Source organism: Oncorhynchus mykiss, chromosome 10 (assembly GCF_057628025.1).
Source record: "Oncorhynchus mykiss isolate SJ-2025 chromosome 10, ASM5762802v1, whole genome shotgun sequence".
Lineage (NCBI taxonomy): Eukaryota > Metazoa > Chordata > Actinopteri > Salmoniformes > Salmonidae > Oncorhynchus > Oncorhynchus mykiss.
This window is the reverse complement of record NC_143031.1, coordinates 55,173,068-55,200,000: the sequence shown is the minus strand read 5'-3', so window position 1 is coordinate 55,200,000 and position 26,933 is coordinate 55,173,068. Positions and strand designations below refer to the sequence as shown.

The window sequence follows — 26,933 nt, the reverse complement described above, 5'->3', positions numbered from 1 at the left end:
TTGGCGTAAAAGCAACACAGCTGAACACACCATACCCACTGTCAAACATGGTGGTGGCAGCATCATGGTTTGGGCCTGCTTTTCTTCAGCAGGGACAGGGAAGATGGTTAAAATTGATGGGAAGATGGATGGAGCCAAATACAGGACCATTCTGGAAGAAAACCTGATGGAGTCTGCAAAAGACCTGAGACTGGGACGGAGATTTGTCTTTCAACAAGACAATGATCCAAAACATAAAGCAAAATCTACAATGGAATGGTTCAAAAATAAACATATCCAGGTGTTAGAATGGCCAAGTCAAAGTCCAGACCTGAATCCAATCGAGAATCTGTGGAAAGAACTGAAAACTGCTGTTCACAAATGCTCTCCATCCAACCTCACTGAGCTCGAGCTGTTTTGCAAGGAGGAATGGGAAAAAATGTCAGTCTCTCGATGTGCAAAACTGATAGAGACATACCCAAAGCGACTTACAGCTGTAATCGCAGCAAAAGGTGGCGCTACAAAGTATTAACTTAAGGGGGCTGAATAATTTTGCACGCCCAATTTTTCATTTTTTTGATTTGTTAAAAAAGTTTGAAATATCCAATAAATATTGTTCCACTTCATGATTGTGTCCCACTTGTTGTTGATTCTTCACAAAAAATACAGTTTTATATCTTTATGTTTGAAGCCTGAAATGTGGCAAAAGGTCGCAAAGTTCAAAGGGGCCGAATACTTTCGCAAGGCACTGTAAGTTCCCACAGTTGACAGGGCATTTCAGAGCAGAAACCAAGACATGAGGTCGAAGGAATTGTCCGTAGAGCTCCGAGACAGGATTGTGTCGAGGCACAGATCTGGGGAAAGGTACCAAAAAATGTCTGCAGCATTGAAGGTCCCCAAGAACACAGTGGCTGCCATCATTCTTAAATGGAAGAAGTTTGGAACCACCAAGACTCTTCCTAGAGCTGACTTTCCGGCAGAACTGAGCAATTGGGGAAGAAGGGCCGTGGTCAGGGAGGTGACCAAGAACCCGATGGTCACTCTGACAGAGCTCCAGAGTTCCTCTGTGGAGGAGGGACAACCTTCCAGAAGGACAACAATCTCTGCATCACTCCACCAATCAGGCATTTATGGTATAATGGCCAGACAGAAGCCACTCCTCAGTAAAAGGCACATGACGGCCTCTTGGAGTTTGCCAAAATGCACCTAAAGGACTCTCAGACCATGAGAAACAAGATTCTCTGGCCTGATGAAACCAAGATTGAACTCTTTGGCCTGAATGCCAAGCATCTAGAGGAAAGCAGGCACCGCTCATCACCTGGCCAATACCATCTCTACGGTGAAGCATGGTGGTGGCAGCATCATGCTGTGGGATGTTTTTCAGTGCAGGGACTGGAAGATTAGTTAGGATTGAGGGAAAGATGAATGCTGCTCCACAGCGCTCAGGACCTCAAACTGGTGCGACACTCCACATCCAACCTGACAGATCTTGAGATGATTTGCAGAGAAGAATGAGAGAAATTCCCCAAATACAGGTGTGCCAAGCCTGTAGCGTCGTACCCAAGAAGACTTGAGGCTGTAATCGCTGCCAAAGGTATTTCAACTAAGTACTGAGTAAACAGTCTGAATACTTATGTAAATGTCATATTTCATTTTTTTATTTTTAATACATTTGCAAACATTTAAAAAATCTTGTACTTTGTCATTACGGGGTATTCTGTGTAGATTGATGAGGGGAAAAAACGATTTAATCAATTTTAGAATAAGGTTGTAACTTAACAAAATGTGGAAAAAGTCAATGTGTGTATTTTGTTTTACAAAAAATATATATGGGGATTGGAAATTATGCAGACAATTACATTGATGGAAGCTACAATTTAAATTAAATGTTAAAGGTGATCTATCCCCCAATTTTTTGGTTTGTTTTATAAGTATAAATATTGTAAGTCATGCTATGGTTGTGCCGGGGTTGTACTTCAGACTTTAAGGAAAGTGTGAGTGTGTTATGGCTGATATCTGCAAGTGTCAGACAGGTAGAGCGGATGGTTAAGTTAGCATCTCTATTGCCTTCCAGAGAGCTGAAGTACTGTCGCCCCCCAGCCTAGAAATGCCTTGGCAATGCAGTGTCTAAATTCCAACACAGTGAAATCATGATATTGGTTGTGACAGATACTTGTACCACAACCCCAAAAACTACATTACTAGACCATCAGTTCTGAAATCTCTGGGTCAAAGAAGGCTGGGGATTGACTAACCCTGGAAAGATAACTCTAGACAAAAGGCATGCTTAGGGTGAGTTAGCTACAAAGCTTTCGGGAAACTCACCCCCTGGATAGTTAGATTCAAACAATGCAGAGCCAAAATGGCCCTTTCTGTTTTAAGTTAATGCTGACGCAATTCTCCCGCTTTAGAGCAATCTCAGTTCAAACTTGGTAGGATGCTTTAAACACTGGGCACATTCATACTCCCTTTCTATCGACAGAGGAGCCCAAAACCACAGGACTCAGGGGAAAGGAGATTATTTAAGTATTTACCTCTTCTCTTTGGTGCCATTGTCGGGGTGTCAAATGGTGTGTGTGTGTTTATATGTGTGAGTGTGTGTGGGTGGGTGTGGGCGCATGCGCAAGAGACAGTTTGTCATCAGCAGCTCTCCACCGGGGAGGTATGTGTGTCTCCCCTGTCAGGGCAAACTGGCAAACCGGCTGTGGTGGACAGACAGACAAACACACAGACACACACATAAACACATTCCAGCGGAGGCTGAGAAGGCCTGAGAGCCACCAGTTCAGAAATCCCCGTGACCAATTAGGAAGACCTGGAGACTCCTAGTCAGTTGGAGCAAAGAGAAGGGGAGAGGGGGAGTGAGAGACAGGGGGTGGGTGGGAGAGGGAGAGAAAGAGGGAAGAGTGAGGGAAAGAGTGCAGGAGGGGATTGAAAGGGAGGGAATACAAGAGAAAGAGTGACCAAAAAAGAACAGCATGAAAAACGAGGCAGTCGTGTAAAGTAACTAAGTATTAACTAAGTACTACTTAAGTCGTTTTTGGGAATATGTGTACTCTACTTTACTATTTATATTTTTGACTACTTTTACTTTTACTCCACCAAATTAGAAACAAATATATGTAATTTTGCTCCCATACATTTTCCCTGACACCCGAAAGTACCAGTTACATATCAAATGCTCAGGCAGGACAGCAATATGGTCCAATTTAAAAACCTATCAATATAACATGTTGTCATCCCTACTGACTCTGATCTGGCCGACTCACTAAGCAGAAATAATGTGCTTGTAAATTATGTCTGAGTTTTGGAGTGTGCCCCTGGCTGTCCTTACATTTAAAAAACAAGAAAAATGTGTAGTCTGGTTTGCTTAATAAAATGAATTTTATTTTCTTTCACCTTTTACTTTTACTCAAGTATGACAATTGAGTACTTTTTCCAACACTGTACTTAATTAAGTACATTTAAAACCAGATACGTTTAGACTTTTACACAAGTAGTATTTTACTTTGTGACTTTCACACACTTTTACTTGAGTCATCTTTACTTGAGGTATCTTTACCTATATTCAAGAATGACAATTGAGTACGTTTTCCACTGAAAGGAGGAGAGAGAAAGTAAGAGGGTGGAGAGAAATGGAACTCAGGAATAGAGAGGAGTTAGAGGGACAGATACAATTATGAGAGCAAGAGAAAAGGGTGAGGGAGAGAAAGAAAAACTCAGGAAGAGAGAGGAGTGAGAAGCACAGAAAGGAGAGAGAGAGAGAGAGAGAAAAGAAAGAGAGAGGGAGGGAGAGTCAAATGGTTGTGAACTCTTTAATCCTGTTACCCCTTACTGATGTGTCTGATTGACAGGACTTTTTGCTCGCTTTCCATAAGGCGTTCACCCGCAGGCGTCCTAGTATTGTTATCTTTTGAAAACGTCTGTTAGTCAGTCACACTGGCAGCCACCCTGTGGACACTAGGCTACATTTATAAAGTAAGTAAAAGTAACTAGCCTTGCACAAGCCTAGGCATTTGTGAGAGCCAGAATGGCTCATTGGAAATGGAAACTATCTGTTTATGTAGCCTGAGGCAGCTTGATGTACAAGTACACCCCCTGGACAGGACACTAGTCTATCGCAGGGCCTTACGCCCAATCTATCTCCTTAACATTTACAAAGTATTAGTGTCAAATTTTCCAAAAATCAACTTTTTGGTCACCACCTATGAAGTCTATGCAAGTCTAAAAAATGATTGAATATTTGGATATCACTACTTAATTGGAGTGACATTTGGAAAACAAAGAAGCAGTCTTTTTTAATAGAGATCGTACTGTATATCTGCAATATGAAAATTACAGGCCTCTCTCATCTTTTTAAGTGGGAGAACTTGCACAATTGGTGGCTGACTAAATACTTTTTTTGCCCCACTGTATATGTATCTGAATGTCACAGAAACGTTTTCACTTTCCTAAGCTGAATGCTAGACCAAAGATAGCTAGACAAGAGCATTTGCTTACAGCTGACTGAAATGTAAATGATGTGGTTCTCCCCACCACAGGTTCCTGGAGGTCATAGAGTCACGTCCCACAGAGCTAGGCCTACAGAGGATCAGTTTGATTGTAGCTCCAGAGCTGAAGAGATGTCTTGCACAGTTGGGCCTCAACTTAGAGGACCGGGAGTTTGAGAAGCTTTGGAAGAAGTGTGTTTCCCCCCTCAAAATCTCTCTCTATATATGTATAAATAATTTATGAATAATACGATGTGGTACATAAGTAAAGTATGATGATTTTTGAAACGTTCAACATTATATACTGCATTTTCTGGAATTAAGTATGTGCATCAGAGTTGGAGTCAAATCAAATTTAAGTCAAAACAAATTTCCCTAAAAAAGCTGAAAAGGTGAAGCAATTTATTTAAAATGTTTAAAAAAATATATATACAGTTGAAGTCAGGAGTTTACGTACACCTTAGCCAAATACATTTAAACTCAGTTTTCACAATTCCTGGCATTTAATCCTAGTAAAAATTCCCTGTCTTAGGTCAGTTAGGATCACCACTTTAATTTAAGAATGTAAAATGTCAGAATAATAGTAGAGAGAAGGTCAGGGCTTTGTGATGGCCACTCCAATACCTTGACTTTGTTGTCCTTAAGCCATTTTGCCACAACTTTGGAAGTATACTTGGGGTCATTGTCCATTTGGAAGATTGTGGTATATCCACATCATTTTCCTTCCTCATGATTCCATCTATTTTGTGAAGTGCACCAGTCCCTCCTGCAGCAAAGCACCCCCACAACATGATGCTGCCACCCCAGTGCTTCACGGTTGGGATGGTGTTCTTCGGCTTGCAAGCCTCCCCCTTTTTCCTCCAAACATAATGATGGTCATTATGGCCAAACAGTTCTATTCTTGTTTCATCAGACTAGAGGACTTTTCTCAAAAAGTACGATCTTTGTCCCCATGTGCAAGTTGCAAACCGTAGTCTGGCTTTTTTATGGTGGTTTTGGAGCAGTGGCTTCTTCCTTGCTGAGCGGCCTTTCAGGTTGTGTAGATATAGGACTCGTTTACTGTGGATATAGATACTTTTGTACCTGTTTCCACCAGCATCTTCACAAGTTCCTTTGCTGTTGTTCTGGGATTGATTTGCACTTTTTGCCCCAAAGTACATTCATCTCTAGGAGACAGAACGTGTCTCCTTCGTGAGCGCTATGACGGCTGCATGGTTCCATGGTGTTTAAGCTTGCGTACTATTGTTTGTACAGATGAATGTGGTACCTTCAGGCGTTCGGAAATTGCTCCCAAGGAAACAATTGTTGGAAAAATGACTTGTGTCATGCACAAAGTAGATGTCCTAACCGACTTGCCAAAACTATAGTTTGTTAAAAAGACATTTGTGGAGTGGTGGAAAAATGAGTTTTAATGTCTCCAACCTAAGTTTATGTAAACTTCCAACTTTAACTGTATGTACAGTACCAGTCAAAAGTTTGGTCACACCTACTTATTCCAGGGTTTTTCTTTATTTGTACTTTTTCTACAGTGTAGAATATATATTTGAGATTCTTCAACGTAGCCACCCTTTGCCTTGATGACAGCTTTGCAGACTCCTGGCATTCTCTCAACCATCTTCATGAGCTAGTCAACTGGAATGCATTTCAATTAACAGGTGTGCCATGTTAAAAGTTAATTTGTGGAATTTCTTTCCTTCTAATGCGTTTGAGTCAATCAGCTGTTTTGTGACAAGGTACTGAAGGGGTGGTATACATAAGATAGCGATTTGGTAAAATACCAAGTCCATATTATGGCAAGAACAGCTCAAAGAAGCAAAGAGAAACAAAAGTCCATCATTACTTTAAGACATGAAAGTCAGTCAATCCGGAACATTTCAAGAATTTTGAACGTTTCTTCAAGTGCAGTCGCTAAAACCACAAAGTGTTATGATGAAACTGGCTCACATGAGGACCATCACAGGAAAGGAAGACCTAGAGTTACCTCTGCTGCAGAGGATAAGTTCATTAGAGTTTCCATCTTCAGAAATTGCAGACCAAATAAATGCTTCATTGAGTTCAAGTAACAGACACCTCAACATCAACTGTTTAGAGGAGACTGTGTGAATGAGGTCTTCATGGTCGAATTGCTGCAAAGAAACACTATTAAAGGACACCAATAATAAGAAGAGACTTGATTGGGCCAAGAAACACGAGCAATGGACATTAGACCGGTGGAAATCTGTCCTTTGGTCTGATGAGTCCAAATTTGAGATTTTTGGTTCCAACCGCCGTGTCTTTGTGAGATGCAGAGTAGGTGAATGGATGATCGCCGCATGTGTGGTTCCCACCGTGAAGCATGGAGGAGGAGGTGTGATGGTGGGGGGTGCTTTGCTGGTGACACTGTTTGTGAGCGGCAGGGTAGCCTAGTGGTTAGAGCGTTGGACTAGTAACCGGAAGGTTGCAAGTTCAAACCCCCGAGCTGACAAAGTACAAATCTGTTGTTCTGCCCCTGAACAGGCAGTTAACCCACTGTTCCTAGGCTGTCATTGAAAATAAGAATTTGTCCTTAACTGACTTGCCTAGTTAAATAAAGGTAAAATATGTATTTTTTTTTATTTAGAATTCAAGGCACACTTAACCAGCATGGCTACCACAGCATTCTGCAGCGATACGCCATCCCATCTGGTTTGCGCTTAGTGGGACTATCATTTGTTTTTCAACAGGACAATGACCCAACACACCTTGTGGCTGTATAAGAGCTATTTAACCAAGAAGGAGATTGATGGAGTGCTGCATCAGATGACCTGGCCTCCATAATCACCCGACCTCAACCCAATTGAGAGGGTTTGGGATGAGTTGGACTGCAGAGTGAAGGAAAAGCAGCCAACAAGTGCTCAGAATATGTGCGAACTCCTTCAAGACTGTGGGAAAAGCTTTCCAGGTGAAGCTAGTTTCGATAATGCCAATAGTGTGCAAAGCTGTCATCAAGGCAAAGGATGGCTACTTTGAAGAATTTAAAGTCTAAACTATATTTTTATTTGTTTAACACTTTTTTGGTTACTACATGATTCAATATGTGTTATTTCATAGTTTTGATGTCTTCACAATTATTCTACAATGTAGAGAATATTAAAAAATAAAGAAAAACCCTTGAATGAGTAGGTGTGTCCAAACTTTTGACTGGTACTGTATATATTCAGACCACTTCAAACATGTATATTGAGTGACTTCAATTCCAATGTTCACCATATTTATGTATGCATGTTCAGTATTTCCTTTATGTATTCATGTACTGTCTGTGTGCATTGTATGAGGAAAACTGTAGTGGTACACCTCATTGTATGATTTTAGAAAATATGTTGACGAACAGATTTGACAGCAAAGGACTTGGAGCCGTGAACGTGAGAGGTTTGCTAAGGAAACTTGGACTGAGCCAGATTAAGACCTCAGACACCAACGATAATAATGATCAAGTTTCATCTTCTATCAATGGTGAAGACACCAAAGGTAAGAACAAAGGAAAGACATTCTGCATATCTTCATATTCCATCAGAAACGGTATGAGTCAAAAGATGTGATGCTGTTCACCACATTTGGTAATGTCTCTTTGTTGTTACTTAAACTTCAGTATTTACTAAAGTTTTGACTCAAGTATTACGTTTTTACATATACTTAAAGATGCAGTCCGAGATCTTAAGCACAACAAATTCGTAACATATTTTACCAATTGAATTCATAACATATCATATGAATTGCACACACACACAAAAAAGTTTTTTTGCAGGAAGTAACATATCAGACGAAATCTGTCAACATTTCAGTGGGTTGAAGCATCGCTCTTGCAACACCAGGGTTGTGCCCTTGAATCCCGTAGTGTAACACACTTAATGTAGGTGTCCCTTTCATATGTTGCATGGATAGAAGCATCTGCTAAATTACCATGTTATCAATACTATTATCATACATTACATCCAGAGACAAGAACAGTTAGTGATTGCTGTGACCAATAGTTACCAATAGAGGGCACTGTAGTATCATACCAGTCAAAGGCACCTCCCTTATAAAATACTGCACAGTTCTACATCTTTAATCCATTCAAAGTCCACTAAATTAATATGTATAATTTTAAATGATTGATGTTGGATGTTCTTCTAATCTGAGTACCCCATAACCCCAATGATATTGAAGCTGTTACTCTCCAAGGTATGACTGGGTTAATATGCAATCCACAGTTGGGAAATAATGGGAAATTTCCGCTGAAATTAAAGGTTTTCCACATGCCTTATTGTCTTAAATAACTATTCATTAATAAATTAATAAATAATGTATTAGTTAAGTTTAGGTACATGTCAATTCTTCAAATTTCGAAGGCTATGTGTCTGTAGCTGAAATTATCATTGATGCGTGCCAGTGGGGAATTTTACAGTTTGCTCATAGATACTAAACCACTCTTTTTCCTTTACCCATCATGGCCTTATGCTTTCAGCCAGACCCAGGGCCCTGTCGAAGTCGGAGGAGGAGCGTGGGGTATCCATCACCATGGAGAAGTGGCTGAAGGACAAGCTAAGGGAGGGCGTCCAGAGAATGAAATCCCAGTTTGACCAACTGGATCCAGACCAGACCTGCAAGGTGAGTCTGTTGACAGCTAGGGATTGGAGACAGGTGAAGATTCAATATTGTTTCACTTTTAGTCAAACTATTGGCCTGGTATTGAACTGAAGAAAGAAATAAAGAAATTCAACGTATTGAAACTAGGTCTGTGTGTTTGCCGGGACATTTGTCTAGGTGGGCCTGGAGGAGTTTCTGCAGGTGTTGAAGACCTTTGGCCTGAATCTAAAGAGGGAGCATGTGGGCTTGTTTTTGGCTCGCTGTGGCCTGGGACTCAACAAGACAGGTGTGATCCATTACCCAGAGTTCCTCCGCATGTTTCAGGACCGCAGCGAGGAAGGGGTCACACATAGGATCCTATCCAATCCACAACACAGGTCAGAGGTCACAGCCGGACAGTTACAATCCAATGGGCAAAACTGTTTGTGTCCTTGAAGCTCTTTTGTGACATTGTTGTCCAGTTGTAAACTGTTTTTATTATATTTAACTAGGCAAGTCAGTTAAGAACAAATTCTTATTTACAATGACGGCCTACACCGGCCAAACCCGGACGACTGGGCCAGTTGTGCACCTCCCTATGGGTCTCCCAATCACAGCCGGTTGTCATACAGCCTGGATTCAAACCAGGGGGTCTGTAGTGACACCTCTAGTGCTGAGATGCAGTGCCTTAGAGCACTGAGCCACTCGGGAGCCCCAATACTTCACATACAGTCGTGGCCAAAAGTTTTGAGAATGACACAAATATATATTTTCACAAAGTATGCTGCCTCAGTTTGTATGATGGCAATTGGCATATACTCCAGAATGTTATGAGGAGTGATCAGATGAATTGCAATTAATTGCAAAGTCCCTCTTTGCCATGCAAATTAACTTAATCCCCCAAAAACATTTACACTACATTTCAGCCCTGCCACAATAGGACCAGCTGATATCATGTCAGTGATTCTCTCGTTAACACAGGTGTGAGTGTTGACGAGGACAAGGCTGGAGATCACTCTGTCATGCTGATTGAGTTCGAACAACAGACTGGAAGCTTCAAAAGGAGGGTGGTGCTTGGAATCATTGTTCTTTCTCTGTCAACCATGGTTACCTGTAAGGAAACACGTGCCATCATCATTGCTTTTGCACAAAAAGGGCTTCACCGGCAAGGATATTGCTGCCAGTAAGATTGCACCTAAATCAACCATTTATCGGATCATCTAAAACTTCAAGGAGAGCAGTTCAATTGTTGTGAAGAAGGCTTCAGGGCGCCCAAGAAAGTCCAACAAGCGCCAGGACCGTCTCCAAAAGTTGATTCAGCTGCGGGATCGGGGCACCACCAGTACAAAGCTTGCTCAGGAATGGCAGCAGGCAGGTGTGAGTGCATCTGCACGCACAGTGAGGCAAAGACTTTTGGAGGATAGCCTGGTGTCAAGAAGGGCAGCAAAGAAGCCACTACTCTAAGAATGATATTCTGCAAAAGGTAGAGGGATTGAACTGCTGAGGACTGGGGTAAAGTCATTTTCTCTGATTTTCAGATTGTTTGGGGCATCCGGAAAAAAGCTTGTCCGGAGAAGACAAGGTGAGCGCTACCATCAGTCCTGTGTCATGCCAACAGTAAAGCATCCTGAAACCATTCATCTGTGGGGTTGCTTCTCAGCCAAGGGAGTGGGCTCACTCACAATTTTGCCTAAGAACACAGCCATGAATAAAGAATGGTACCAACACATCCTCCGAGAGCAACTTCTCCCAACCATCCAGGAACAGTCTGGTGACGAACAATGCCTTTTCCAGCATGATGGAGCACCTTGCCATAAGGCAAAAGTGATAACTAAGTGGCTCGGGGAACAAAACATCGATATTTTGGGTCCATGGCCAGGAAACTCCCCAGACCTTAATCCCATTGAGAACTTGTGGTCAATCCTCAAGAGGTGGGTGGACAAACGAAAATCCACAAATTCTGACAAACTCCAAGCATTGATTATGCAAGAATGGGCTGCCATCAGTCAGGATGTGGCCCAGAAGTTAATTGACAGCATGCCAGGATGGATTGCAGAGGTCTTGACAAAGAAGGGTCAAAACTGCAAATATTGACTGTTTGCATCAACCTCATGTAATTGTCAATAAAAGCCTTTGACACGTATGAAATGCTTGTAATTATAGTTCAGTGTTCCATAGTAACATCTGACAAAAATATCTAAAGACACTGAAGCTGCAAACTTTGGAAATTAATATTTGTGTCATTCTCAACTTTTGGCAACGACTGTATTATTAGCGACCACAGAATGTCTTTACCTGGTTGCAATCTGTTTATGTGACATCTCATTAACCAGAAAACCAGTTTACACCCTTCAGTGATGTCATTATTAGGCTACGCACTCACGCACTGACTGGTTCAGTGGAACTGGTTTGTTCTTGTTTATGGATGTGTGATTTGATTTTGTATTTCGTCCTCATGCCCTGAGGGGACTTAATCGAAGTTACAGATTGTATCTTTTACATGTAGTTTAGAGTTCGAGTTACGAAGGCTTCTGGAAGTGCACCCTTGAGCTGCGACTTTTACAGTAAAACGTGCCCAGAGTACTCCCGCTCACATCTAGCCTTCCTCTGTGCCACACTTATCAATTTATGCTTAAATGTTTAAAAGGCAGCAGAGGTTTACACTATGCTAGCTAGTAGGGTATTCAGAGGCTAATTTATTACTTTCCTGATTAAGGACCCTAAATTGGATAAAGTGGGACTAGCAAACATTAGCACAGATTAATTTAGTTGAGTTTACAGTCCCTTTCCCGGGGATGAGTTACCACGACGATAGCATACAGAAGTCAGCCGTCCTTTGTCGAAGGTTATCTCTACCCAGCTTAAGCGAAGTGTGTGTGCGTGTGTGTGTATGTGTGTGTTTGGGGGGCTGCTTGACATAAGACTTGCGAACAGGACTTGATGGGTGGGTTTTACGTATCATTGTGTACTTTGGGCTTTGGGGTATTTACGTTGGGTTGTTGAAGCCTGTAAACTGGAGTTAGGGATCTATGGTCACAGCACAAGTACATTGAATAGAAACATAAATGCAACATGCAACAATTTCAAAAATGTTTCTGAGCTACAGTTCATATACGGAAATATATCTTGTGTGACCACCATTTGCCTCATGCAGTGTGACGCATCTCCTACACATAAAGTTGATCAGGCTGTTGATAGGGGCCTGTGATAGTGGTCCGGACATTTTCAGCTTCCAGGAAATGTGTACAGATCTTTGCATTATCATGCTGAAACATGAGGTGATGGCGACATATAAATGGCATGACAATGGGCCATTTATATGATGGCCCATTCGTCATGGTATCGCTGTCCAATCAAATTGCCATCGATAAAAGGCAATTGTGTTTGTTGTCCGTAACTTATTTACATTTTAGTCATTTAGCAGACACTCTTACCCAGAGCAACTTACAGGTGCAATTAGGGTTAAGTGCCTTGCTCAAGAGAACATCGACAGATTTGTCCCCTAGTCGCAACGTTGACATCAGCAAACCACTCACCCACACGACACCATCTACAGTTGAAACCGGAATTTAAACCCGTGAAGAGCTTACTTCTCCAGCGTGCCAGTGGCCATCGAAGGTGATCGTTTGCCCACTGAAGTCAGTTACGATGCCAAACTGCAGTCAGGCCAAGACCCTGGTGATGATGATGAGAACGCAGATTCGTTTCCATGAGATGGTTTCTAACAGTTTGTACAGAAATTCTTTGATTATGCAAACCCACAGTTTCATCAGCTGTCTGGGAGGCTGGTGTCAGATGATGTGGAGGTCCCGGGCTGGCGTGGTTACAAGTGGTCTGCGGTTGTCGGGTCCGGTTGGACATAGTGGCAAATTCTCTAAAATTACGTTGGAGAAGGCTTATGGTAGATAAATTAATATTCAATTATCTGGCAACAGCTCTGATGGACATTCCTGCGGTTAGCATGTAAATTGCATGCTCCCTCAAAACATGAGACATCTATGGCATTGTGTTGTGTGACAAACTGCACATTTCATAGTGGCCTTTTATTGTCCCCAGCACAAGGTGCACCTCTGTAATGATCAGCTTCTTAATATGCCACACCTGTCAGGTGGATGGATTATCTTGGCAAAGGATACATGCTCACTAACAGGGATGCAAACAAATTTGTGTACAACATTTGAGAGACATAAGCTTTTTGTGCATATGGAACATTTCTGGGATATTTTATTTCAGCTCATAAAACATGGGACCAAAACTTTACATTGCATTTATATTTTTGTTCAGTATAGTTTGTCATCATGTTTCATTGGCACATTAACCCTGCAGGTGTGCCTTTATGCTGGATTTGAGTACAGCCATCAGGCTACTGAACAGTGGAAACTAGTGATGATGCATAGAGAACAACTCTGTATATGACGAGATGTATTGAAGTTATGTGTGTTAAGATGTGTTGTATGCCATGAACATGTGTCAAATGATGTTGTTTTTGTCTTAGTCCTGTAACTAGTGTGCCCACTATATTGTGTTTAATATTGCATCGTGTACCGCATCATATTGGATATCATATTGTATATCCCATATCATAAACTGGGTAGTTTGGGTCCTGGTTGCTGATTGGCTGAAAGAAAGAAAAAATTCAGCTGTGTGTATATCAGACAATATACCACGGTTATGATGCAAAAGTACTTCTATACTGTTCTTTTTTCGTCCGTAACCAGTTTATAAAAGCAATAAGGCACCTGGAGGTTTGTGGTAGTATATGGCAAAGAGGAGTGCCTGGACACAGCACTTAGCTGTCATATATTATACGACGGCTAAGTGCTGTATCCAGGCACTCCATTAGTTCATTTTGGTACAGTGTGTCACCTTCTCTGATTATCAAGCTGTTTTCAAACACAAAGCATACCGATATTACATTTTTTAAATGTCATATACTATAAAACTTAATGTTTTTGCAGAACCAAAATGCCTACTGTTTATGCAAGAAGGGGTATTCGGACAAGGCCAATGTCTTCTTTTTAACACAGGTTTCACCATATCCAGGGGAGCATCAGCCATGCGTCCACAGTCACCATGGTGGAGGCTAAACTGGCTCGACTCTTCCAGTCAGAGTACCTCGCTCTGTTAGAAATGTTTCAGTAAGTATAGAGTCACATGGTGACTCAACAAATAGCAAATATGAGCATATTGTAGCAGCTAGATACACTACATGACTAAAGGTACGTGGATACCTGCTCATTGAACATCTCATTCCAAAATCATGGACATTAATATGGAGTTTGCTGTTATAACAGCCTCCAGTCTTCTGGGAAGGCCTTCCAATAGATGTTGGAACATTGCCGCAGGGACCATTCAGTCACAAGAGCATTAGTGAGTTCAGGCACTGATGTTGGACGATTAGGCCTGGCTTGCTGAAACAGGAAAAGGCCTTCCCCAAACTATTGCCACAAAGTTGGAAGCATAGAATTGTCTAGAATGTCATTGTATGCTTTAGCGTTAAGCTAAACTACAGGGCCTAGCCCGACCCATGAAAAACAGCCCCAGGTAGGGTTGTGGCTGTCACAAATGTTCGTCAGCTGGTGATTTTCAAGCAAATAACTGTTGGTCTCACGGTAATTGACAGTTAATTAATATAAACAAATTTAGCATCTGGATACTTCCACACATAGCTTACAAGCCACTGATGCAGACCTTTGGAACATCTACATTTTAAAAAGTCTAATAAATCCATGCAATATAGCCTACACCTTCACAATAAATCCGTTATTTATTTTAGACAGGTTTAAAGAAGCATGATATGAAGAAAATGTATTCTATTTCAGAAGTACAGAATAGCATACTCTGGGGCAGTATTCACAAAACCTTCTTAAGAAGAAATTCCTTCCTAAGTGACATTTTTTCCTTAACTATAGTCTTAAGAAGAAAGTTAAGAAACATTGCCATTCCTCAATAAAGTTATTGGAAATGTTCTTAACAAGGTTTTTCCTAAGTTGTGTCCTAAGAAATAAGTAAAGAAGGAATGGGATTCATGAAATAAAATTTTAGAATTTCTTCTTGGAAATGTACTTAACTTTAGGACAGCTAAACCCTTGTCTTGAGACGAATGGATACTTTTGTAACCATAAATGTTTTCTTGCCCCACAGACAGAGTTGGCTACCGGATATTTAAATACAGCAAGAATACAAATTAAACATGCATTATCTAGCTAGCTAGTAATTTACAATATATTACAATATTCTAGAAGCGTAAAAAGCTAGCGCTATATTGTCAATTTGCAAAGAAGAACTTGGCTAGCTTAGCTAACATTTACGTCGTTAGCAATGTTGGCTATAATGTCTTTACGCTTTAGCTAGCTAACGTAGCTAATTAACTTACCGGTCTATGATGGACGACACCCTCTCCTCCAGCTCGTCCACATGAATGGTCTCTCAGCTCCCTTCTTCTTAGCAGCCAACTTGATGTCGGACCACTTCTTTTTTACGGTGTCACTGTCTCTTGCCATACTCCCAACGGCAGAGACAGACTTGGCCACTCTCGCCCATCCTTTCTTTTTGGTCTCTGCAGTGACCCCGCAGTTATCAAGTCTCCCCAACAGCAACCTTTTCCTGGGTGCTAAACTCCGCAAAAAAAGAAACGTCCTCTCGCTGTCAACTGCGTTTATTTTCAGCAAACTTAACTTAACTTAAGTGTAATATTTGTATGAACATAACAAGATTCAACAACTGAGACATAAATTGAACAAGTTCCACAGACATGTGACTAACAGAAATGGGATAATGTGTCCCTGAACAAAGGGGGGTCAAAATCAAAAGTAACCGTCAGTATCTGGTGTGGCCACCAGATGCATTAACTTAGGGCTGCAATCCCGTTAACGGGATCGATATGACAACAGCCAGTGAAAGTGCAGGGCGCCAAATTCAAAACAACAGAAACCTCATAATTAAAACTCCTCAAACATACAAGTATCTTATACCGTTTTAAAGGTAATCTTGTTGTTAATCCCAGGCTTTACAGTCGAAAGCATCACAAATGATTATTGTTAGGTCACCACCAAGCCACAGAAAGACACAGCCATTTTTCCAGACAAAGAGAGGAGTCACAAAAAGCACAAATAGAGATAAAATGTATCACTAACCTTTGATGATCTTCATCAAAAGACACTCATAGGACTTCATGTTACACAATACATATATGTTTTGTTTGATAAAGTTCATATTATATAAAAAAATCTCAGTATACATTGGAGCGTTACGTTCACTAGTTCCAAAAACATCCGGTGATATTGCAGAGAGCCACATCATTTTACAGAAATACTCATTATAAATGTCGATGAAAATTCAAGTGTTAGACATGGAAATATAGATATACCTCTCCTTAATGCAACCGCTATGTCAGATTTTAAATTTTTTTTACGGAGAAAGCAAACCATGCAATAATCTGAGATGGCGCTCAGAAAACAAATATAATTATCCGCCATGTTGGAGTCAACAGAAATCAGAAATTACATTACAAATATTCCCTTACCTTTGATGATCTTCATCAGAATGCACTCCCAGGAATCCTAGTTCCACAATAAATGCTTGATTTGTTCGATAATGTCCATTATTTATATCCAAGCAGCTACTTTTGTTAGGGCGTTAGGTACACATAACCAAACGCTCATGCAGGTCAGGCATAACGTCGGACAAAAAGTTATATTACAGGTCGTAGAAACATTTCAAACTAAGTATAGATTCAATCTTTAGAATGTTTTTATCATAAATCTTCACTAATGTTCCAACCGGAGAATTGCTTTGTGTTTAGAGAAGCCATGGAACGCAGGTCGCTATTATGTGAAATGCGCATGACCAGGAAATGGCTCTCTGCCAGTAACATGACTTATTCAGCTCTTATTCAGCCCCACATCACAGTAGAAGCCTCATTCAAGTTTCTAAAGATGGTTGACATCTAGTGGAAGCCCTAGGAAGTCCAACTTCATCCATATCCCACTGTGAATTCAATAGGGGCTACGTTGAAAATCTACCAACCTCAGATTTCTTACTTCCGGTTTGGATTTCTTCTCAGGTTTTTGCCTGCCATATGAGTTCTGTTATACTCACAGACATCATTCAAACAGTTTTAGAATCTTCAGAGTGTTTTCTATCCAATACTAATACTAATATGCATATATTATTTACTCTGGGCACCTCTGGGCACCTTTCATCCAAGCTACTCAATAATGCCCCTGCAGCCATAAGACGTTTAAGTACTGCAGTGCATCTCCTCCTCATGGACTGCACCAAATATGCCAGTTCTTGCTGTGAGATGTTACCCCACTATTCCACCAAGGCACCTGCAAGTTCCCGGACATATCTGGGGGGAATAGTCCTAGCCCTCACTCTCCGATCCAACAGCTCCCAGACGTGTTCAATGGGATTGAGATGCTGGCTCTTCGCTGGCCATGGCAGAACACTGACATTCTTGTCTTGCAGAAAATCATGCACAGAAATAGCAGTATGGCTGGTGACATTGTCATGCTGGAGGGTCATGTCAGATGAGCCTGCAGGAAGGGCACCACAATGAGGGAGGAGAATGTCTTCCCTGTAACACACAGGGTTGAGATTGCCTGTAATGACAACAAGCTCAGTCCGATGATGCTGTGCCCCAGACCATGACGGACCCTCCACCTCCAAAATCGATCCCGCTACAGAGTACAGGCCTCGATGTAATGCTCATTCCTTCGACGATAAACACGAATCTGACCATCACCCCTGGTGAGACAAAACCGCGACTCGTCAGTGAAGAGCACTTTTTGCTAGTCCTGTCTGGTCCAGCAATGGTGGGTTTGTGCTCATAGGCAACATTGTTGCCAGTGATGTCTGGTGAGGACCTGCCTTACAACAGGCCTACAAGCCCTCAGTCCAGCCTCTCTCAGCATCTTCCGGGCAGTCTGAGCACTGATGGAGGGATTGTGCGTTCCTGGTGTAACTCGGGCAGTTGTTGTTGGCATCCTTTACCTGTCCCGCAGGTGTGATGTTCGGATGTACCGATCCTGTGCAGGTGTTGTTACACGTGGTCTGCCACTGCGAGGACGATCAGCTGTCCGTCCTGTCTCCCTGTAACGCTGTCTTAGGCGTCTCAGGCGTCTTAGGCGTCTTAGGCGTTTTTCAGAGTCAGTAGAAAGGCCTCTTTAGTGTCCTAAGTTTTCACAACTGTGACCTTAATTGTCTACCATCTGTAATCTGTAAACGACCGTTCCACAGGTGCATGTTCATTAATTGTTTATGGTTCATTGAACAAGCATGGGAAACCGTGTTTAAACCCTTTACAATGACGATCTGTGAAGTTATTTGGATTTTTACGAATTATCTTTTAAAGACAGGGTCCTGAGAAAGGGATGTTTCTTTTTTTGCTGGGTTTCTTTCATCCACCATCACTTCAATCTCTTTTTCTGGTCATCCATTTTTGATTTTGATATAGCTAGTCTGATGTCTATAATGTGTGAAAAATAACAAAATAACCAAATCTGATCATCCCTGTCACATAGGCTTATTTATTGGTTTCAAGCACGTCACTAATGTCAATGCAACATAAGAAGATACTTATGTAGTTCTTAAGAAAGATATTTACGAAGTTCCTAAGAAAACTACGAATTCAGCTATTTTGTGTTGAGCAGTTAATTTAGTGATTCTACAATCGTTGGGCTATATGTTTTGATTTTCAATACATTGTAAGGCTGCATGATGCCACTCTATTGATATTTTTTTTTAAAGTCGCTTGAAAGGCATGAGCTCTGCTTTGTTTTTGCGCAGGCTGTACACACTTCATTAGTCTCTCATTCACAATTTGACAAGCATTTGATAATGCCTCAAATTTCACAGCGGTATCCCCTTTGTGGCCATAATGCACCCCAAAACAATCCATACCTTTTGCAGCCAGTGGCCGTTTTGCCCATGCTGTGTTGTGCCCTTCTCCTTGAGTGCTGCATGCTTTTAAGCACCTCTCATTCACATGGCTCTCCATCAAGTGATCTGGTCTTTCTCACAGGCTACAAGTGAAGACAGACATATCGGGGATGCCTGTGTTGCAGCTAGCGTTAGGGGAAGACAGTGTGGTCAGTGGAGAAGGCACTGGGACTATACTGCGTGCGTCTTTACCCAATTCTGAGGTGCATATTGAAGATATTGGAAGAACTGTCCATAGTACAAAAGTCAACCAATTCTATTCTGTGCAGGAAATAAATATTGGAAACATATTACTACACATTAATACAACCACTAGCATCAAAAACATTTTTACGCAATGTGGCTGACGTAACAGATCAGAACTTTTATCTTAAAATGTTGATAAACTATTAGGCTACTTCTCTATTATAAGCGCAGCAATGCGCACATGGCAGTGGACTATAAGGGCAAATGTTCCGTTAGCGGGAAAACACCATTATCAAAAGTGACTGCAAATGCGATTATGTATGTAATGCTTTTATTATAAAGGAGCATTTTTATGGTGAAAATTATATTCCCCAAACTTGAAACTCACACGCTGTTTACAGTGCCTTGCGAAAGTATTCGGCCCCCTTGAACTTTGCGACCTTTTGCCACATTTCAGGCTTCCAACATAAAGATATAAAACTGTATTTTTTTGTGAAGAATCAACAACAAGTGGGACACAATCATGAAGTGGAACGACATTTATTGGATATTTCAAACTTTTTTAACAAATCAAAAACTGAAAAATTGGGCGTGCAAAATTATTCAGCCCCCTTAAGTTAATACTTTGTAGCGCCACCTTTTGCTGCGATTACAGCTGTAAGTCGCTTGGGGTATGTCTCTATCAGTTTTGCACATCGAGAGACTGAAATTTTTTCCCATTCCTCCTTGCAAAACAGCTCGAGCTCAGTGAGGTTGGATGGAGAGCATTTGTGAACAGCAGTTTTCAGTTCTTTCCACAGATTCTCAATTGGATTCAGGTCTGGACTTTGACTTGGGCATTCTAACCCCTGGATATGTTTATTTTTGAACCATTCCATTGTAGATTTACCTTTTGTTTTGGATCATTGTCTTGTTGGAAGACAAATCTCCGTCCCAGTCTCAGGTCTTTTGCAGACTCCATCAGGTTTTCTTCCAGAATGGTCCTGTATTTGGCTCCATCCATCTTCCCATCAATTTGAACCATCTTCCCTGTCCCTGCTGAAGAAAAGCAGGCCCAAACCATGATGCTGCCACCACCATGTTTGACAGTGGGGATGGTGTGTTCAGCTGTGTTGCTTTTACGCCAAACATAACGTTTTGCATTGTTGCCAAAAAGTTCAATTTTGGTTTCATCTGACCAGAGCACCTTCTTCCACATGTTTGGTGTGTCTCCCAGGTGGCTTGTGGCAAACTTTAAACAACACTTTTTATGGATATCTTTAAGAAATAGCTTTCTTCTTGCCACTCTTCCATAAAGGCCAGATTTGTGCAATATACGACTGATTGTTGTCCTATGGACAGAGTCTCCCACCTCAGCTGTAGATCTCTGCAGTTCATCCAGAGTGATCATGGGCCTCTTGGCTGCATCTCTGATCAGTCTTCTCCTTGTATGAGCTGAACGTTTAGAGGGACGGCCAGGTCTTGGTAGATTTGCAGTGGTCTGATACTCCTTCCATTTCAATATTATCGCTTGCACAGTGCTCCTTGGGATGTTTAAAGCTTGGGAAATCTTTTTGTATCCAAATCCGGCTTTAAACTTCTTCACAACAGTATCTCGGACCTGCCTGGTGTGTTCCTTGTTCTTCATGATGCTCTTTGCGCTTTTTACGGACCTCTGAGACTATCACAGTGCAGGTGCATTTATACGGAGACTTGATTACACACAGGTGGATTGTATTTATCATCATTAGTCATTTAGGTCAACATTGGATCATTCAGAGATCCTCACTGAACTTCTGGAGAGAGTTTGCTGCACTGAAAGTAAAGGGGCTGAATAATTTTGCACGCCCAATTTTTCAGTTTTTGATTTGTTAAAAAAGTTTGAAATATCCAATAAATGTTGTTCCACTTCATGATTGTGTCCCACTTGTTGTTGATTCTTCACAAAAAAATACAGTTTTATATCTTTATGTTTGAAGCCTGAAATGTGGCAAGAGTTTGCAAAGTTCAAGGGGGCCGAATACTTTCGCAAGGCACTGTATGTCTGCCAGTTAGGCTCTAAACCCCTTGTAAAGAGGATTAACGTTATTTGGCTACTTTAGTTGTGATACAAACCTTATCAAAACACATATGCATATGGGCTAGGCTACATGAGATATGCAACTATGATTCGTAAAATGAGCACAAAAAAGGCAGTCTCTTATGCTAGGCATCATTCAGTGATAGGCTAATATTGTCACCCATCAGACTACAGGGGCAGCGGGAAAAATATATTTTATCTATGCACTTTAAAAGTGAATGGAGAACACTTTTCCTGTGGTACATTTTCATGCCAGCCAGGTAGGCTATACTCCTGTTGTAAAGATAAACAGTGTGCTTAATATTAAGAAAGTTGAGAAATAAATATAGTAGGACTAGCCTATAGAAAGCTGATGGGATCCTCCTTTTTTTAGTAGAGGCCATCAATTGTATAGCCTATAGGAATGTTGCGCAACATGAGCTCATAGGCTCTCCCGAAGTGTTTGATTTTCGAGCATATTTTCATTGATGTCAGAGCGATTAGACTAAAGGGACAATAGAGTGCTGACTACCAGGCAGTTAGCAAGTTTGGTAGGCTACTAATGACCATCAGCAGCATCATAGTTTGTAGAAGCCTCATTATGGTGACAAAACGGTCACATGGAATATGACTGCCTTCATGACTCTTGACCGCTGGTGTGGCCTTAATACGATCACCGCAACAGTCTTAGCCCCAGACCATTATTCCCCCTCCACCAAACTTTATAGTTGGCACTATAAATTTGGGGCAGGTAGCGTTCTCCTGGCATCCGCCAAACCCAGATTCGTCCGTCGGACTGCCAGATGGTGAAGCGTAATTCATCACTCCAGAGAACGCGCTTCCACAGCTCCAGAGTCCAATGGCGGTGAATTTTACACCACTCCAGCCAACACTTGGCATTGCACTTGGTGATCTTAGGCTTATGTGTGCGGCAGCTCGGCCAAGGTAACCCATTTCATGAAGCTCCCGACGAACAGTTCTTGTGCTGGCATTGCTTCCAGAGGCAGTTTGGAACTCGCTAGTGAGTTAAGAAATTATCTTTTTAAAAACATTTTTATTTACCTTTATTTAACTAGGCACAGGAACAGTGGGTTAACTGCCTTGTTCACGGGCAGAACTACAGATTTGTACCTTTTCAGCTGGGGGATTTGAACTTGCAACCTTTCAGTTACTAGACCAATGCTCTAATCACTAGGCTAACCTTCCGCCCGAGGACAGGCAAAAAATGTTTACAAGTTTCAGTACTAGGTAGGCCCATTGTGACCCACCACTTCGCAGCTGAGCCTTTGCTGCTCCTAGACATTTCCACTTCACAATATCAGCACTTAAAATTGGCTGGGGTAACTCTAGCAGGGCAAAATATGACAAACTGACTTGCTGGAAAGGTGGCATCCTATGACGATGTCATACACCTGTCAGCAACGGGTGTGGCTGAAATAGCCGAATCCACTAATTCGAAGGGGTGTCCACATACTTTCGCAAGGCACTGTATGTCTGCCAGTTAGGCTCTAAACCCCTTGTAAAGAGGATTAACGTTATTTGGCTACTTTAGTTGTGATACAAACCTTATCAAAACACATATGCATATGGGCTAGGCTACATGAGATGTGCAACTATGATTCGTAAAATGAGCACAAAAAAGGCAGTCTCTTATGCTAGGCATCATTCAGTGATAGGCTAATATTGTCACCCATCAGACTACAGGGGCAGCGGGAAAAATATATTTTATCTATGCACTTTAAAAGTGAATGGAGAACACTTTTCCTGTGGTACATTTTCATGCCAGCCAGGTAGGCTATACTCCTGTTGTAAAGATAAACAATGTGCTTAATATTAAGAAAGTTGAGAAATAAATATAGTAGGACTAGCCTATAGAAAGCTGATGGGATCCTCCTTTTTTTAGTAGAGGCCATCAATTGTATAGCCTATAGGAATGTTGCGCAACATGAGCTCATAGGCTCTCCCGAAGTGTTTGATTTTCGAGCATATTTTCATTGATGTCAGAGCGATTAGACTAAAGGGACAATAGAGTGCTGACTACCAGGCAGTTAGCAAGTTTGGTAGGCTACTAATGACCATCAGCAGCATCATAGTTTGGAGAAGCCTCATTATGGTGACAAAACGGTCACATGGAATATGACTGCCTTCATGACTCTTGACCGCTGGTGTGGCCTTAATACGATCACCGCAACAGTCTTAGCCCCAGACCATTATTCCCCCTCCACCAAACTTTATAGTTGGCACTATAAATTTGGGGCAGGTAGCGTTCTCCTGGCATCCGCCAAACCCAGATTCGTCCGTCGGACTGCCAGATGGTGAAGCGTAATTCATCACTCCAGAGAACGCGCTTCCACAGCTCCAGAGTCCAATGGCGGTGAATTTTACACCACTCCAGCCAACACTTGGCATTGCACTTGGTGATCTTAGGCTTATGTGTGCGGCAGCTCGGCCAAGGTAACCCATTTCATGAAGCTCCCGACGAACAGTTCTTGTGCTGGCATTGCTTCCAGAGGCAGTTTGGAACTCGCTAGTGAGTTAAGAAATTATCTTTTTAAAAACATTTTTATTTACCTTTATTTAACTAGGCACAGGAACAGTGGGTTAACTGCCTTGTTCACGGGCAGAACTACAGATTTGTACCTTTTCAGCTGGGGGATTTGAACTTGCAACCTTTCAGTTACTAGACCAATGCTCTAATCACTAGGCTAACCTTCCGCCCGAGGACAGGCAAAAAATGTTTACAAGTTTCAGTACTAGGTAGGCCCATTGTGACCCACCACTTCGCAGCTGAGCCTTTGCTGCTCCTAGACATTTCCACTTCACAATATCAGCACTTAAAATTGGCTGGGGTAACTCTAGCAGGGCAAAATATGACAAACTGACTTGCTGGAAAGGTGGCATCCTATGACGATGTCATACACCTGTCAGCAACGGGTGTGGCTGAAATAGCCGAATCCACTAATTCGAAGGGGTGTCCACATACTTTCGCAAGGCACTGTATGTCTGCCAGTTAGGCTCTAAACCCCTTGTAAAGAGGATTAACGTTATTTGGCTACTTTAGTTGTGATACAAACCTTATCAAAACACATATGCATATGGGCTAGGCTACATGAGATGTGCAACTATGATTCGTAAAATGAGCACAAAAAAGGCAGTCTCTTATGCTAGGCATCATTCAGTGATAGGCTAATATTGTCACCCATCAGACTACAGGGGCAGCGGGAAAAATATATTTTATCTATGCACTTTAAAAGTGAATGGAGAACACTTTTCCTGTGGTACATTTTCATGCCAGCCAGGTAGGCTATACTCCTGTTGTAAAGATAAACAATGTGCTTAATATTAAGAAAGTTGAGAAATAAATATAGTAGGACTAGCCTATAGAAAGCTGATGGGATCCTCCTTTTTTTAGTAGAGGCCATCAATTGTATAGCCTATAGGAATGTTGCGCAACATGAGCTCATAGGCTCTCCCGAAGTGTTTGATTTTCGAGCATATTTTCATTGATGTCAGAGCGATTAGACTAAAGGGACAATAGAGTGCTGACTACCAGGCAGTTAGCAAGTTTGGTAGGCTACTAATGACCATCAGCAGCATCATAGTTTATAGAAGCCTCATTATGGTGACAAAACGGTCACATGGAATATGACTGCCTTCATGACTCTTGACCGCTGGTGTGGCCTTAATACGATCACCGCAACAGTCTTAGCCCCAGACCATTATTCCCCCTCCACCAAACTTTATAGTTGGCACTATAAATTTGGGGCAGGTAGCGTTCTCCTGGCATCCGCCAAACCCAGATTCGTCCGTCGGACTGCCAGATGGTGAAGCGTAATTCATCACTCCAGAGAACGCGCTTCCACAGCTCCAGAGTCCAATGGCGGTGAATTTTACACCACTCCAGCCAACACTTGGCATTGCACTTGGTGATCTTAGGCTTATGTGTGCGGCAGCTCGGCCAAGGTAACCCATTTCATGAAGCTCCCGACGAACAGTTCTTGTGCTGGCATTGCTTCCAGAGGCAGTTTGGAACTCGCTAGTGAGTTAAGAAATTATCTTTTTAAAAACATTTTTATTTACCTTTATTTAACTAGGCACAGGAACAGTGGGTTAACTGCCTTGTTCACGGGCAGAACTACAGATTTGTACCTTTTCAGCTGGGGGATTTGAACTTGCAACCTTTCAGTTACTAGACCAATGCTCTAATCACTGGGCTAACCTTCCGCCCGAGGACAGGCAAAAAATGTTTACAAGTTTCAGTACTAGGTAGGCCCATTGTGACCCACCACTTCGCAGCTGAGCCTTTGCTGCTCCTAGACATTTCCACTTCACAATATCAGCACTTAAAATTGGCTGGGGTAACTCTAGCAGGGCAAAATATGACAAACTGACTTGCTGGAAAGGTGGCATCCTATGACGATGTCATACACCTGTCAGCAACGGGTGTGGCTGAAATAGCCGAATCCACTAATTCGAAGGGGTGTCCACATACTTTGTATAGATAGTGTATGGTCATCTCAGTTGGTTCCTGTCTTTCTTTATTTCTCTCTCTGTCTCACTCTCTTTCAATGTGCTTTCCAAAAGTTCATTCAACAGAACATAATGGGGAAAGCGATACATTTTATAGTTTCAGATATGCACTGAGTATACAAAACATTAAGAACACCTGCTCTTTCCATGACATAGCCTAACCAGTTGAATCCAGGTGAAAGATATGATACCTTATTGATGTCACTTGTTAAATCAACTTCAAACAGTGTAGATGAAGGGGAGAAGACAGGTCAATAAAGAAGGATTTCTAAACCTTGAGACAATTGAGACATGGATTGTGTATGTGTGCCATTCAGAGGGAGAATGGGGAAGAGACAATATTTAAGTGCCTTTGAACAGGGTATGGTAGGTGCCAGGAGCACCGTTTTGTGTCAAGAACTGCAACGCTGCTGGGTTTTGCACACTCAACAGTTTCCAGTGTGTATCAAGAATGGCCCACCCCTCAAAGGACATCCAGCCAACTTGATACAACTGTGGGAAGCATTGGAATCAACATGAGCCATTAACCCGTGAAACGCTTTCGACACGTTCTAGAGCCTATTCCTGGACGAATTGCGGCTGTCCTGAGGGCAAGGGGGGTGCAACTCAATATTAGTAAGGTGTTCTTAATGTTTGGTATACTCAGTGTAGAAGTGATTTGAGAATGAGGCTTTGATTCTAGCCCTTCTGTGCAGGGGTGAATATAGATATACCATCTCTGCTCTTTCTCTCAGTGCTGTGTTTTAGTGAACCAGGCCCCCTCTTTACCCCTTTCCACTACCTTTCTCTACATTTCGTGTCTCAATATGATTGGGGTCACACGCAGGCTTTTGCCTGGTCAGAGGTCATAAACTCCTACATTTCACCATAGTCATACCTCATTAAGATCAAGCCCTTAAAGTGTATAGTACCTCTTCACTTCAGGAAATGAACCAGCCTATGTCAGCTGGTCCTTGCTGCTTTTGAATAGAAAACAACCTCTCCAAACTCAAACAACCTCTCCAAACTCAAAGCCCAAGCTGTCCTAATGCTAAAAAAAAAACTTAACTGACCCAGTCCCAAACGTTTGTGATTATCTTGAACTGTGAACTGTGAATACATTTGTACTTGGCACAAATGTTGAGTGGAATTCAACATGGAGGTCAGTGAAATAATACATCTGTCACATTAACATTTCTCCTGGTCTTATTGAGGTGTTT

General features: G+C 41.8%; 1 protein-coding gene across 1 annotated transcript in view; it reads left to right on the top strand.

The window, feature by feature from the left end:
• The window catches only part of si:ch211-197n1.2 (EF-hand calcium-binding domain-containing protein 6), an 80,935-nt gene that overhangs the window by 8,637 nt on the left and 45,365 nt on the right, over positions 1–26,933 (top strand). Inside the window, exons 6-10 of the mRNA XM_036933378.2 lie at positions 4,521–4,661; positions 7,819–7,955; positions 8,935–9,077; positions 9,234–9,433; positions 14,063–14,173. Of these exons, the coding sequence (XP_036789273.2) occupies positions 4,521–4,661; positions 7,819–7,955; positions 8,935–9,077; positions 9,234–9,433; positions 14,063–14,173 (732 nt within the window). The remainder of the gene's footprint in view (positions 1–4,520; positions 4,662–7,818; positions 7,956–8,934; positions 9,078–9,233; positions 9,434–14,062; positions 14,174–26,933) is intronic.